The sequence below is a fragment of the Aptenodytes forsteri genome, unplaced genomic scaffold (genome assembly GCF_000699145.1).
Source record: "Aptenodytes forsteri isolate BGI_AS27 unplaced genomic scaffold, ASM69914v1 Scaffold209, whole genome shotgun sequence".
NCBI classification, from domain to species: domain Eukaryota; kingdom Metazoa; phylum Chordata; class Aves; order Sphenisciformes; family Spheniscidae; genus Aptenodytes; species Aptenodytes forsteri.
Window position 1 is genome coordinate 525,078 of NW_008795034.1, and position 12,855 is coordinate 537,932.

At 56.1% G+C, this 12,855-nt stretch overlaps 1 protein-coding gene across 1 annotated transcript; it reads left to right on the forward strand.

Moving 5' to 3' along the window:
* The first annotated feature begins 2,754 nt into the window (after window positions 1-2,754).
* Window positions 2,755-4,011, forward strand: LOC103896521 (C-C motif chemokine 4). Its single transcript, XM_009276383.1, has 3 exons — window positions 2,755-2,862; window positions 3,365-3,476; window positions 3,924-4,011. Exons 1-3 carry the CDS (start codon window positions 2,790-2,792, stop codon window positions 4,009-4,011), a joined length of 273 nt encoding a protein of 90 aa, XP_009274658.1. The 5' UTR covers window positions 2,755-2,789.
* The last annotated feature ends 8,844 nt before the right edge of the window (window positions 4,012-12,855 follow it).

The following is a 12,855-nucleotide window of genomic DNA, read 5'->3' on the forward strand; positions in this document are numbered from 1 at the left end:
GAGTTGCAAGCACAGAGGAACATAAAACTCCCACTGTTGGTTTCTGCATGATTTATTTCCGTGGCAAAAAGCCATAATTTGGTTTTGCTCTGCAGCAATTCAGCCGAAAGCTGGAGCCACTTCTTGTTCTGCCACGAACCTCTGTCCAGAGCTGCTCAGACTTACCCAGGGAAAGCAGAGCTGGTCCTGCCAGAGCTTGCTATGAATCTGGCAAAATCCAACACCTTCCCTGATACTGCGTCAGGACTTACAGGGTCTTTGGCCCCAATAAAAGCACACCCTCAGCCACTCTGGTGATGCCTCTGCCCAGCTGCAGGGTGAGCCTGCAGCCTGCCACAGCCGACAGCACCAGTGTCCTGGGTTGTAACGCAGGATAAGACCATGCAGGCAAGCAGGAGTGCAAAAGAGGTCCTCCCTGGGGGAGTAAGCCTGTGGAGGAGCAGATCATCACCTATGGCAGGGGCCTTGAACCTTCCTTCTGTCTCTGCCAGAGATGAGCTGGTTTGTGAAGGATGGTGTCTCCACTGCTCTCACTTGCAGCTCCAGGGTAGCCGAGCAGGGGATTTGTACTTCTGGGGATGAAAATCCAGGCCCTGGAGCCCACCCACAGGCCTGAGCACCCTCTCTGCAGTGGAGAGGGGCTCCGACTCCAGCTGCACCCCCAGGCTGTGGCAGGACGTCAGGAAGTCCCAGGTCACTCCTCTCCCTGCAGAGCTGCTGCTCTGCCCTGCTCCCCAGGCAGGAGCTGCCCCGTGCCACGGCACCGCGCTGCCACCGCTCCAGCACCGGGACCTGCCGAGGCTTGAAAGTCTCTCCCACGCCAGGCAGGTTCTCCACCACTCGTTTTTCACCTTTTTGGCCAGAAAATCCATCTTGGACTCAAGGGAGCTTTTGGAGGGAGCGATTCAGGCTAGCAAAATGTCTCTGGTGTGGCAAACGGCCTCTTCCAGCAAACTCCCCGTTCCCCTGGGGCCTGAGGTTGGGGGTGGCAAAAGACCCTCCTGCCTGCAAAGACCCCCAAAACAGGGTGAGATCCTGCAATTTGATTGCTTTGTGGAGGCCTGTGGCTGTTAAGGTGACTGTGAGTAGCCTGCAAAGATGAGATGGCTGGCTTGGTGGATGAGGGCAGAGCAGTGGATATTGTTTATTTTGACTTTAGTAAGGCTCCCGTAACATCCTCATAGGCAAGCTGATGAAGTATGGATTAGGTAAATGGCAGTGAGAGGGACTGAGAACTGGCTGAACGGCTGGGCTTGGAGGGTTGTGATCCATGGCGCCAAGTCCAGCTGGAGGCACGTCGCCAGTGAGGAACCCCAGGGATCGATACTGGGGACAGTACGTTCAATATCTTAATGACCTGGATGATGGGATAAAGTGCACCCTCAGCAAGTTTGCTGATGACACAACGCTGGGAGGAGTGGCTGACACACCAGAGGGATGTGCTGCCAGCCAGAGGGACCTCGTTGGGCTGGAGAAATGGGCTGACAAAAACCTCATGAAGTTCAATAAGGAGAAGTGCAAAGTCCTGGCCCTGGGGAGGAACACCCCCAGGCACCAACATACACTGGTGCAGACCAGCTGGGAAGCAGTTTGACATAAAAGGACCCGGGGTTCCTGGTGGACACCAATCTGGACATGAGTGGCAATGTGCCCTTGCCACAAAGAGGGCCAACAGGCTCCCGGGGTGTGTTGGGAGGAGCATTGCCAGCAGGTCAAGGGAGGCGATCCTTCCCCTCTGCTCAGCACTGGTGAGGCCACTCCTGGAGTGCTGGGTCCAGTTCTGGGCTCCCCAGTACGAGAGACATATGGACATACTGGAGAGAGTCCAGTGAAGGGCCATGAAGATGATTAAGGGACAGGACCATCTCTCCTAGGAGGAGAGGCTGAGAGAGCTGGGACTGTTCATCCTGGAGAAGAGATGGCTCGGGGGGATCTTATCAATGTGTACGTGGGGAGCAAAGTAGATGGAGCCCCACTCTTCTCAGTGGTGGCCAGTGACAGGACAAGAGGCAATGGAAAATTCTATTTAAACACCAAACACAACTTTATTACTGAGCACAGAAACAGGTTGCCCAGAGAGGTTGTGGAGTCTCCATCCCTGGAGATATTCAAAGCCCATCTGCACATGGTCTTGGGCAGCCTTCCCAGCTGACCCTGCTTTGAGCAGGGGTTGGACTGGATGATCTCCAGGGGTGCCTCCAGCCTCAGCTCCTCGCTGGTCCCCGTTGAGCCAAGCACTGCGGGACTGGCGGGGGCAGAGCGCTTTGGGTAGCACAGAGCCTGCAGTCCAGCCACCTCTCTGCTCCATGTGCTGCAGTTTAACAACCTTTGGTAAACACCCAACACATAACAGCACGAGCGTACTTTGGAGCTTGCCTGTTTTGTTTTTTTTTTCGAGTTGCATATTCTTAGGCAAACATTGTGCCTTTTGCTAAACAGACTCACAGGGAAAATCCCTCCTGTAGTTCAGATAAATAGTTCTCCTCTTTGTGGCCATGTCACTTGGCACATTTTAGTTTCTTTTTGATTTGATGAAATCGAAAATGAGCACTGAGTCAGAGCTCAACATACTTGTCTCCAATGTGAACCATATCCCATTCTTTCTGACTTCCCTTTGGCTATTTCACTTTCGTGACATCCTCTGTCATCATTCTGGAATTTCCACTCAGGCTTCTCCCAGCTGCCTCCAGGACTCCCTATTAAAAGGGAGCTGAATCCAGCTGCTGCAGTCTGAGCCGCATCTTCCAGAGCTTCTGGTCCAGCTCCGACTGCCCTCACCCAACAGGAAGATGAAGGTCTCTGCAGCCCTTTTTGCTCTTCTGCTCATTGCAGCCTCTTGCTCCCAAACTTTCTCCGGCCCAGGTGAGTCCTGCTTTTTCATTTGTGAAGGAAGAACGGATCTGAGCCTTCATTATCATTTCTCCATTGAGCTCCCCCGGCAGATAACTGGGAATTTTTCAGCATTTGTGCCACTCTCCACTCTGCACTGACATCAGCTACATGTAGGAACCCCAGAATTAGAAAACCATCCATCCATCCATCCATCCATCCATCCATCCATCCATCCATCCTGGGCTCAGAGTACTTATTCCTGGTTATAGTTTAGGGACTTCAGTCTCTGCCCTGGGGCTGGGGGAGGTGGGGAAACGAAGCTCTGAGCGATGACTGGGTGGGAATCTCCCCCAGTACCTGACAAAACTGTTCCTGGCATTGGACCAGATGTTCCCCAATGTCCATTTCAACCTTAATTATTCTCTAATTCCTCACTCCCTTCCCCGCCAGCACGGCTCCCTGAGCTGATGGGCTGGCTGCTCCGACGCACAGCCTGGCACACGCTCACATTGTCTCTCCTTGCCTCTTCCAGTTGGATCCGACCTCCCAGTCTGCTGCTTCTCTTACACACACCACAAGCTCCCGCAGAGGCTCATCCTGCGTTATTACAGCACCAGCACCAGTTGCACCCTGCCGGCCATCGTGTAAGTACCAGCGCTGACTCCTGGGTGCAGACAAGCTGGGGCGGTGCGGGGACAGCCGCTGTGGGGTGTGCGTGTGTGAGCAACCAGCTCTGCAGGGTGGCTGTGGGCACAGGGGTCTGTAGGAGCAGAGCAGGGTGAGGGGAACCCCAAGGGGAAAGGGCTTGCACAGGGACTGCCAGGGATGCTCTTGTGGGGACACCCAGGGATGTTCCTGCAGGAGTTGAGGAGGCAGTGTGGGAAAAGGGATGGGTGTGGGGGAAATCACAGCCAGCTGCTGGTTTCAGCATCAGCTTAGGGCACAGGGGAGAACCTGTTGCAGTGCCCCAAAGTGGGGATCCAGGCTGTCCTGGGATGCAGGTCTGAGAGATCTAATACGTCTCATCCCTGTTCCACTCCTGGGATGCAGGTCTGAGCAGAGATCTAATACGTCTCATCCCTGTTCCACAGGTTCATCACAAAGAAAGGCCGCCAGGTCTGTGCCAATCCCAGTGACACCTGGGTTCAAAGTTACCTGCAAAACTTGAAGCAGAACTGAGCAAAGCAAGATGGCAAGCGTAGCTGCTGCCATGCTCGAGTTGCGTTATCCTGAGTTCGTGCGATGGAGCAGGACACTGGGGCAACAGGAGCTGCACGAGCCCACATCATCTGCAGGCAGCGCCAAGAGACTGCTGGAAGGGCACCACGAGACACCTCGTGTTGGGGTGCTGCTACTTGCCCTCGGCTTGCATGGACCAGTCTGCAGCCTCATCCCTCTGCCCTGACACCTCCACCTATGGCCTGGGAAGGCCCATGGGTGCCTCTATTGTTATTATTTTAAATTATTTAAGAAATTATCATATGGGATAGACAGTACTTTCTTCTGTGGATAATAATGCTATTTATGGGATGGTGGCTCAGAGTCTCAGTGTTGGATGATGGGTGGCCCTGGCTTACACGTGTGAAATCATGATCCTGGAGAATAAAGAATTTGGACAAAACCTCTGCTTTTTTCCCTTTATGTGCCTCTGTGTGGTGTTCACCAGCACAGAGACAGAACCTCACTCTGAGCCGATCTGCACACTCTGTATGGCATGTGATGATGGGAAATGGTTTGTGGCAAAACCATAAAGTTTCCATATTGCAGACATATGAACAGCCTCCGACACCTCATGCCCCCACATCCTCTACAGAATTAGAAATGTTTGTACACACATATGGGCCTTTTACATACATGGCTATGCTCTCCACACACCCCAGGCACGTCCCATATGCTTGCTTGCCGCTCCCAGCCCCACACACCGCACCCCAGACTGCTCCCTGAGTGCGCCATGTGTGCAATGGGGTGGTGACGGGACACGTTGCTGTAAGGGATAAAATCCTGCCAGAGGCTTTGAAGGGGGGAGCAGGGAAAGCGGCTCATGGTTGGATGGAAGGAAGCAGAGGGCACGGAGCTGCTATGGTGCTGGGAACTGGCAGATACCTGGGGCTCATGAGCTGCTCGTTCGCCCTCGTGCCGAGGGTGCTGGGGCACAAGAGCAGGGACAATTCCCTGCCTGTACCCACCCCTGCTAGCCATTTCTGCCAGCTAAGCAGCAGTGTTTCCCAGCACAAAGCCCACAGGCACCCACATGCACGCTGTCAGTGTCCCCGCGGCATCTCTCCTCACACTATCTGTTCCTCTGAGACATCACCCGTGTGCCACTGTGTCCTGCTGAGCCCGGCAGTGCTGCCTGGAAAGGGGCAGGGACCCCAGCTTTCTTTCTGACCACCCCAAGGGGGGTTTTTCCTCACTCTCCCACCTGTAAAACAAAGGGAAGGGTTCAGCTATGCTGCAGGGGTCAAACAGCCACCAGCAAAACTGCTGCAGTCATTCCCAGGATGCGGCTTTGCATGGGAACATGAATGGGAGGGAGCAGGTCCCAAGGGTAGAAGCACAGTGCTGGGCACAGCTTGCCCATTGCAATTATGCTCGGCACTCCTCTGCTTCTGCGCACTGAGGAGAAATGCCCCCAACAGCATGGTCACCCAGAGCTGGCCTGGCCTCGCAGCCATCCTGTTCCAGTCAGTATTTCTTCTTCCTAATGCAAAAAAAGCCTTTCTCTTATTGTTTCATTTTTTCCTGCAGCTATAGATCAGACTTGGCAACCCTGAGGCTGGGAAAGCACCTCCACATTGTCTTGTGATTTCCCTCTAGTCTTGTGTTTTCCAGGCTGGAAAGCTGGCTGCAGGCAGGAGGGCTCATGGGGCACCCAAGGAGCAGCATCCCAGTGAAGGGCAGACCCAGCCCAGGCACCATGTTGTGTCCCAGGAGATGGTGCTGGTGATGGGGGACAACGTGGAGGGCTCCTCTCCAGCTCCATGGGGACGGCTCCTGGCCACTCTGCTGGGAGGATGATTTGGGAAAAGCACAGGCTCTTGCTCATCCCTGGCAGGGTCCCTGTGCTCCCCTGGCACAGCAAAGTCCTAGCAGGGAGCATCAGGTCCAAGTAGGGATGAGGTAGGTCAACATGTTTGCAAAAATCTTGTCCCACTCTATGTCCAGGGCTTGCCATCGTGGGGGAGAGACAAAATCTGTGGAGAGGTGTCCCCTAAGCAGGGCTTCCCCACTGTGCCGTGAAACACGGGAGCAGAGAGTGGCCACTGCATGGTGGGGCGGATGGACAGGAGCTGCTGCCCGCAGGTGGGCAGGTGAGGATCCCAGGAAGGGGGTGCTGGGGGTCTCCTCTACCCCTGAGGGCATCCTGACCTCCCCATGCTTGCTGCACACTCAGTCGCCTTTTGTGCCGAGAAGCTGAGTTTGGTGCTGCAGAGGAACTGCAGGAGCCCAAAATAGCTCCTGATCTGGGGCTCCGCGCGCTGTGAGGGGATGGAGGACAGATGTCATGGTGAGAGGGAAGGCTGGGGAGGGGGTCTGAAGTTTGCCCCAGGGCCGGGGTGCAGGGGACAGGCTGGAGAGGCAGGAGGACTCGGCTCTGCAGCTGGCTCTCCTCCGGACAGTCCCTGTCCGGGAACCCAGACACATGGGAATTTCCCTCTCCAGCCTTTCTGGTTTCGGTTTCTTTCCTGAAGCTCCAGGAGCAGCAGCCAAGCCAGCCTGCTCCAGGAGCCCTGCTCCCCGCTATGTCCCAGACCCACCTCCCGTGGCACGAGCCAGGCACCGTGAGGGCGAGGTCCCTCTGCGTGGGGACCGTGGCAGCCCTGCCCAGGGCTTCCGTGCCTGCCTGCGCTGTCTGGTTGTCCACGCTGGCCCATGGGGATGGGGCTGGTGGGGGGGCAGCACCACGGTGGGGGGTCTGTAAAGAGCAAAGGAGAAATCGTAGCCCCAGGGGTCAAATGTGCAGGGAGCAGCCTGCCTGCAGCCTCTCGCCTGCTGCCAGCTCTGGGCAGGGGAAGGCAGCCAGGAGGGGACACTTGGACAAGCCGGGAGAGCTGCTGTGGGGAGAGATACTGCTGAATCCAGGGGATGTATCAGCTGCTCTCGATGGTCCTGTCTTGAGGCTTGAGGCAGGACCAGCCCTTTCTTACCTGCTGCACAGAAATCTGCAAGAGATGGCTACAGAGCAGTCCCTGGCCCCGACACCCTTCTCCACATCTCCACGTCAACTCTGACAGCCCAACACTCCCTTTCCTGCAGGTTTCTTTGATCTGCAAGCAGTTCAGGGATATCTATGCTGCAAAATGGGGTGCAGGTTGGGATGGGCTCCACCATGAGACCGCATGTGAGACATGGTGCACAAACAAGCGTGGAGCCAGGTATCAAGTCTCAAGACACAAATCAGGGCTCAGCAAGGCCAAGTGGTTCACCAGCCAGATCTGAGCCGAAGGAATGAGAGTCCAGCAGAGACGCAAGGGAATAGTTCAGCTCCCCAGTTGCCTGCTGGAAGGTGACCATCGCTCAGCCATCAGGTTTCTCGTGTGCTTACAGAGGTGGACAAAAGCCAAGGCCAGCTGATCCCGTGGGGCCTGGCAGGTTGACTCTGCTGGACCCCATGAACCACAGGCTTTTCCTTCACTGCCTGCTGTGGCAGAAGGCACCCAGAAGGTCAGAAGACCCTCATGGTGCCATGGGCAAAGCACCTGACAGCCTGGTTCTCTCTGGTCTTTTTGAGAACCTGAACCCTGTGGCTGTCCCCTTTCTCCCAGTGAAGCTGGGAGAAGCCCTGGGAAGGGAGGTGAGCCATGCAGACCTTCAGACCCAATGGCTGCATTGTCTCCCTGCTGGCCCCTGTTCCTAACCTGATTCTGTAGCTGCCCCCTCCATCAGCCCCTGCGGGGCAGTTCTCACCTCCTCTCGCTCTCAGCCGTTCTTCTCAACACCAGGAGTGCAGCTGTGGTTATTTCTAGCCGACGTTGCTGAAGCACCTGCTGTATTAAGGGATGTACATCCTGACATGGCCTCTCCCTGCAGCTCTTTGATAGCTGATGGTTTAAACTTGGCCTCGTGGCTCAGCCTCTTTGAGTTCTGTCTTTCTAACCTACACTGGCCACGTTCTGGCAGCTCCACGTCATTCAAGAAGCCTTTCTCCTAAACCCACCCATTTATACGTCCCGTCACTGGTGCTTCCCTGTGGGAAGTGGGGACTGGATGGATCAGTGCTAAGCACAAACATGGTCTGTATGTCTGCTTAGCTCCTGATGGGAACATGAAGGTCTCTCTGGTTAAACCTTGTTGCTCTCCTTGTTGGTGCCCTCTGCTCCCAATCCTGCTCTGCTCCAGGTGAATCCACCTCTGTCTTTGGGTTGGTTTTTCCTCTCCTGGAGGAAGAAGGGCTCATGATGGTGACCTGTAATGCCTGAGGAACAGGCATGACCTGCTCTGACTCCTTGGTCTGGAGCGTGGCCTGCTGGGAGTATTTATTCTCTGCTGGTCGTACACATCCATGTTGTGTCTCCTCCTGGTCATACGGATTCAGTCCCGTACCCCAAATCTCTTCCAGCCGTCCCTGACACAGCTGTGTGTTTCTTCACATGCACTTGGCAGAAGCTTTCCAGGAAACATGTGAAGGACTATTTCTGCACCACCAGCAGGTGCCAGCAGCCAGCTGTTGTGCGGGTATGGGCTCTTGCCCGTGCAGGAAGCCTTTGGCTTGGCCCCACAAATCTTTCTCCCTCTTGGGATCAAGAGGGGGACTTGTTGGTGTGTTATCTGGGATTGGCCATTACTCAGTCCTGGCAAGGAGAGATGCTTTCCAGTTGCAAGGAGATGGCTGAGAAGGACCTGCCCATGCTGGCACTGGGATGAGCCCAGTGGAGGGAGGATGAGAGGTTGTTCCTGGTATCCTGAGGGGTGCAGCCGCCCCAGTACGGCTGAGAAAGTGCTCCCAGGTGAGGTGTTCGGTGTGCAGCAGAGAAATACCCAGAAGGTGCCTGTCCCAGGAGACACCAACCACACACTCTGCAGTGGCCATTTGGGACTGTGGTCTGTGGTCCTTCTCCCTGCCTGTGGGAGCCAGCAGCAAGTTGAGGCAGAGCCAGGAGTCTGGCCCAGGGACCTCAGCACCTCCCCTTGGCTGGCTGCCCCCACACCAGGCAGCGGTCACAAAAAGGACATTCTCCAGCCCTGGTGTGACTCAGTGCAGCTCTGCGGTGGTGCATCCCTTCCCCACCACAAAGGTTTCCTGGTCCCCACTTCCCAGCTTCATCACCAGGAAGAAACACCAGGTCTGCGCTGACCCTGACGCCGTCTGGGTATTTGTGAACTTTTTGGGGACACACTGAGATCGCCACACCCGCCTGGTCCCCCAGTGCTCCAGCTCTGGCACCCGGGAGCCCAGGGCCAGCCCCAGCTTCTTCCACGCCTCTTGCAAAGGAATGATTTTGGTGTCGTGGACTGCTCGCCTCTCGCTCGTCACGGTCCTGTGGGCAGGGAAGTGAGACCTGTGGCCCCAACGGGGAGTGCTGGCCCCATCAGCCCACCTCACCCAGCCTGACTCTGCAATGGCAAGCTCGTGCCTCAGTTTGCCCATCTGTAAGTGAGGGATAGCAATGCCTAAAAGCTTTCTGTGAAGTGCTCAAGGAGCCACTGTATGAAAACAAACCAACATGAGCACTGTTTGATTATTCTCATGTTCAGGAAGACCTGGCTGATTTTATATCCCTTCCCTGCTTCCCACCACTGCCGGGCCGTGTCCCAGGGTCCCCCTTGCCTCCTGCCACAGTGGGCTGTGCCAGAGCCGCTTTGCAGGGATGCAAAACAGAACCTTGTACCTCACCCCTCCCGCTGAGCTACCTGCCCAGCCTGCAGAGCATTTGGGCTCCTTTGAGAGCTACTCTGGGGCACCCCTCTTCTACCCTGAGGGAAGGGGCATTTCAGGTGTGCTGTTAATTAGCAATTTTCACCATTGTTCCGTAGACACGTTTTCACACTGTCTTTAAGGAATAAAGCCTTGTGCTCATAACGCCTGTCTCCATCACTGAGCTTGGGCATTGATGGACTTCCTCCCTGATGCACAGGCTTCCCCTTCCCACCCACCCCCAGCAGAGTGGTCCTTTTGGGACCCCCAAGCCCTGCTCTCCACAGCCCACACCCCTGGATGCACAGGGGAAGGTGTGGGGACACAGCCATGGGCCTGCTGTGAGCCCCAGTTCAGGATGGAGCTGGGCCCTGGCTCCCTGTGGAGCACATCGTCCCCCATCTCCTCCTGCCAGGTCTTTGTTCACTCTGCAAGGCTGCTGGCAGGGTGGGCTGTGGGGCAGCACCCCTGGGCCCCAGCCCCTGTGCCTGTAAATCCCACTGACCCGACAGGGCTCTTCCCATCCCAGACCTAAGCGCTAGGATCCCTTCCTTTGCTGCATCCTCCCTCTCCCTCCTCTGCCCCTGTCCTCTGCTCCCAGCCTCACAGCTCCCTGCCTCATTTCTCTCCGCATCTCCTTGCTGCCCCGCTGCCCTCTGCACCCCAGGGTGCCCTCATCCACCCATCAGCACCCACCTCCACTCCCCTACACCTTTCCTCCCCATCTCCAGGGACAGCCACCCTCTTCTGCCTGGGGCTGTGCCGCCTTGTGCCTCATCACCAAGGATTTGGGACCCCCTCCATCCCCTTGGTATGCCCTCCATCCCTCAGCACCTGGGCAGCATGCAGGCAGGTGGCAGGTGAGGATGCAGGGACAAGATCAGTTCAGGTTGTGGCACCAGCTCTTGGTGCACAGATATCTCGGGGCTCCCTCCATCTCCAGGGACAGCCACCCTCTTCTGCCTGGGGCTGTGCCGCCTTGTGCCTCATCACCAAGGATTTGGGACCCCCCTCCATCCCTGGGACCCTTGGTATGCCCTCCATCCCTCAGCACCTGGGCAGCATGCAGGCAGGTGCCCTGCCAGGATGCAGGGACAAGATCAGTTCAGGTTGTGGCACCAGCTCTTGGTGCACAGATATCTCGGGGCTCCCTCTGCTGCCTGCTCTCGCTGGGAGGATGCTCTGCCAGCTCAGCCTGGCAGAGCAGGGTCCACCAGGGCTGCAAAGGCCCCTTGCTGACCCTTGTCTCATGGCTGGGGCAGCCCCCTCCTCTCTGGGGACCCTCGTCCTGGGCACTGAGAGTCTCCCCTGCACCCTTGGGCTCTGTGAGGCTTCTGCACCCATTCCCTGCACTGATGCAGGCAGCTGCTGCTGGGAATACAGTCCCAGGCTGCGGAGAGCCCAGAGGCGGTGGGTGAGAGCTGTGGCCTCGGCTCCTGTCAGAAATAGAGACTCTGAGGCAGTTAATAAGGAACCGCAATAGGAAAATGCTGGGTAATAAACAGGGAGACCTATGGAGAGGTGGTGATGACCAAGGGGAGAATAGGAGACAACCTGAACATTTGCAGACCACCGTGGCACCAACGGGCTTGGGGGTGTTTTACGGACACTGTATCTCACACTGGTTTGCTTGCCCCTAATTATGGGGTATCATTTGTTGCTAGCAATGAGGGGGGCCTGAGAAATTACTCCCAGGGGTGACGAATAGCTCATTTCATGGTGGAAAATGTCCTGGGAGGTGAAGATTTGACGTGCACAAGCTGCCAGGTGGCAATACTCTTGGCCAAGAGTGATACAAAAGTTTCTGAGCTTTTGCTTCAGACAGCTCTGATGGAGAGAACCCGGAGAGCAAAGGTCCCCGTCCCCCCCCGCAGAGCTTCAGCAGCAGGGAGGTCAGACCCGGCAGTTTCATTCTCTACCCACAAAGATATCAGCTAGTTTTAAATGCAAACCATAGTCTGATAAAGTGCTTTTGTCAGTTTTACTTGGTGCAAAAGACCTCTTGTGCTTTTTTAAACCAAATCCGGGTTTCCTTCCCAAAGCAGCTGAAGAACAGCAGATAATCGGTGCCTGTCTTTTGCAGTAAAACACTAACAGAGCGTACCCAGAGCTGAGCACAGCTCAGGCTGCATCCCCAGAGGAGCCTGTGCTGGGGACGTGGCCCTGGCTGGCCAGCCCCTGAGCCACCCTCCTTCGAGCTCACTGCAGAGACGCCGCTGCACCCCCACCCTGTGATTTCCAGACATCTCTTTGCCAAACCCGCAGTGGCAAATCCAGCGGGTCCAGCTCCACCAGCTCCCGGCCTTGGCCACTGATATGATGGGGGGAAAGGGCCGGGGGAGAGGTCTGGCTCCGCAGCAGCGCAGCGGCTGGGAGGTAACAGCCCTGGGAGGCGCTGGAGTCGTGATGGGGCTGCTGCTGCTGCGGTGCTGGGAGCAGGGAGGCGATGCAGAAGGGAAGGTTTTTAGGGCTAAGGAGGCCGAGGCATTTCCAGCTGGGAAGTTGGGGTTCTTCCCCTGCCTCTCCCAAAATGGTTGTAATGGGGTCCTATCGGCCGCGTTTTTCCAGGCAGGAGGGGAACAACCTCTTCCAGAGCTGACACAGAGAGAAAAAAATCTTTATTCTTTGGCACCAGCAAGAGACAGCATTTTGAGAACAAGGCTGAACAATGTGGTTCCACAAAGAGCATCCTGTAAGTAACCAGCATACCACTTCCTCTGCTAAGGAGACAGATCTTACTCACAGCATCTACCGTACCATGGCAAAATTCAGCCAGCTGACTTGAAAGTCAGTCTGGGTTTACGTGACAGCGCACTTACCTAATTTTGACAGACCACTTCCCACAAATATCTCTGGGGATAAAATCCCCCTCCCATTCTAGCAGCGGAGGCACAAGGACGGGACAGTTTAGCCACATGTCACACAGCAGGCTATGCCAAGATGGGTCTGCAAGGCCAGGAGGTCCCCAGCATCACAGCTGCCCATTAAGGGTGGCTAAACTATCATGGATAAATGACATCTTTGCAAGACAAAAGGAACTTCAGGGGTCCCAAGGTGGCTCAGCAGGTCCTGGTTGCTCAGCAGCAGGATTTTTAGGTCTGTGCCAAGACTCTGCTGGATGGTCTTGCAGGACTTCTCCAGGGCAGAGACCTCTCAGCTCCCAGCGC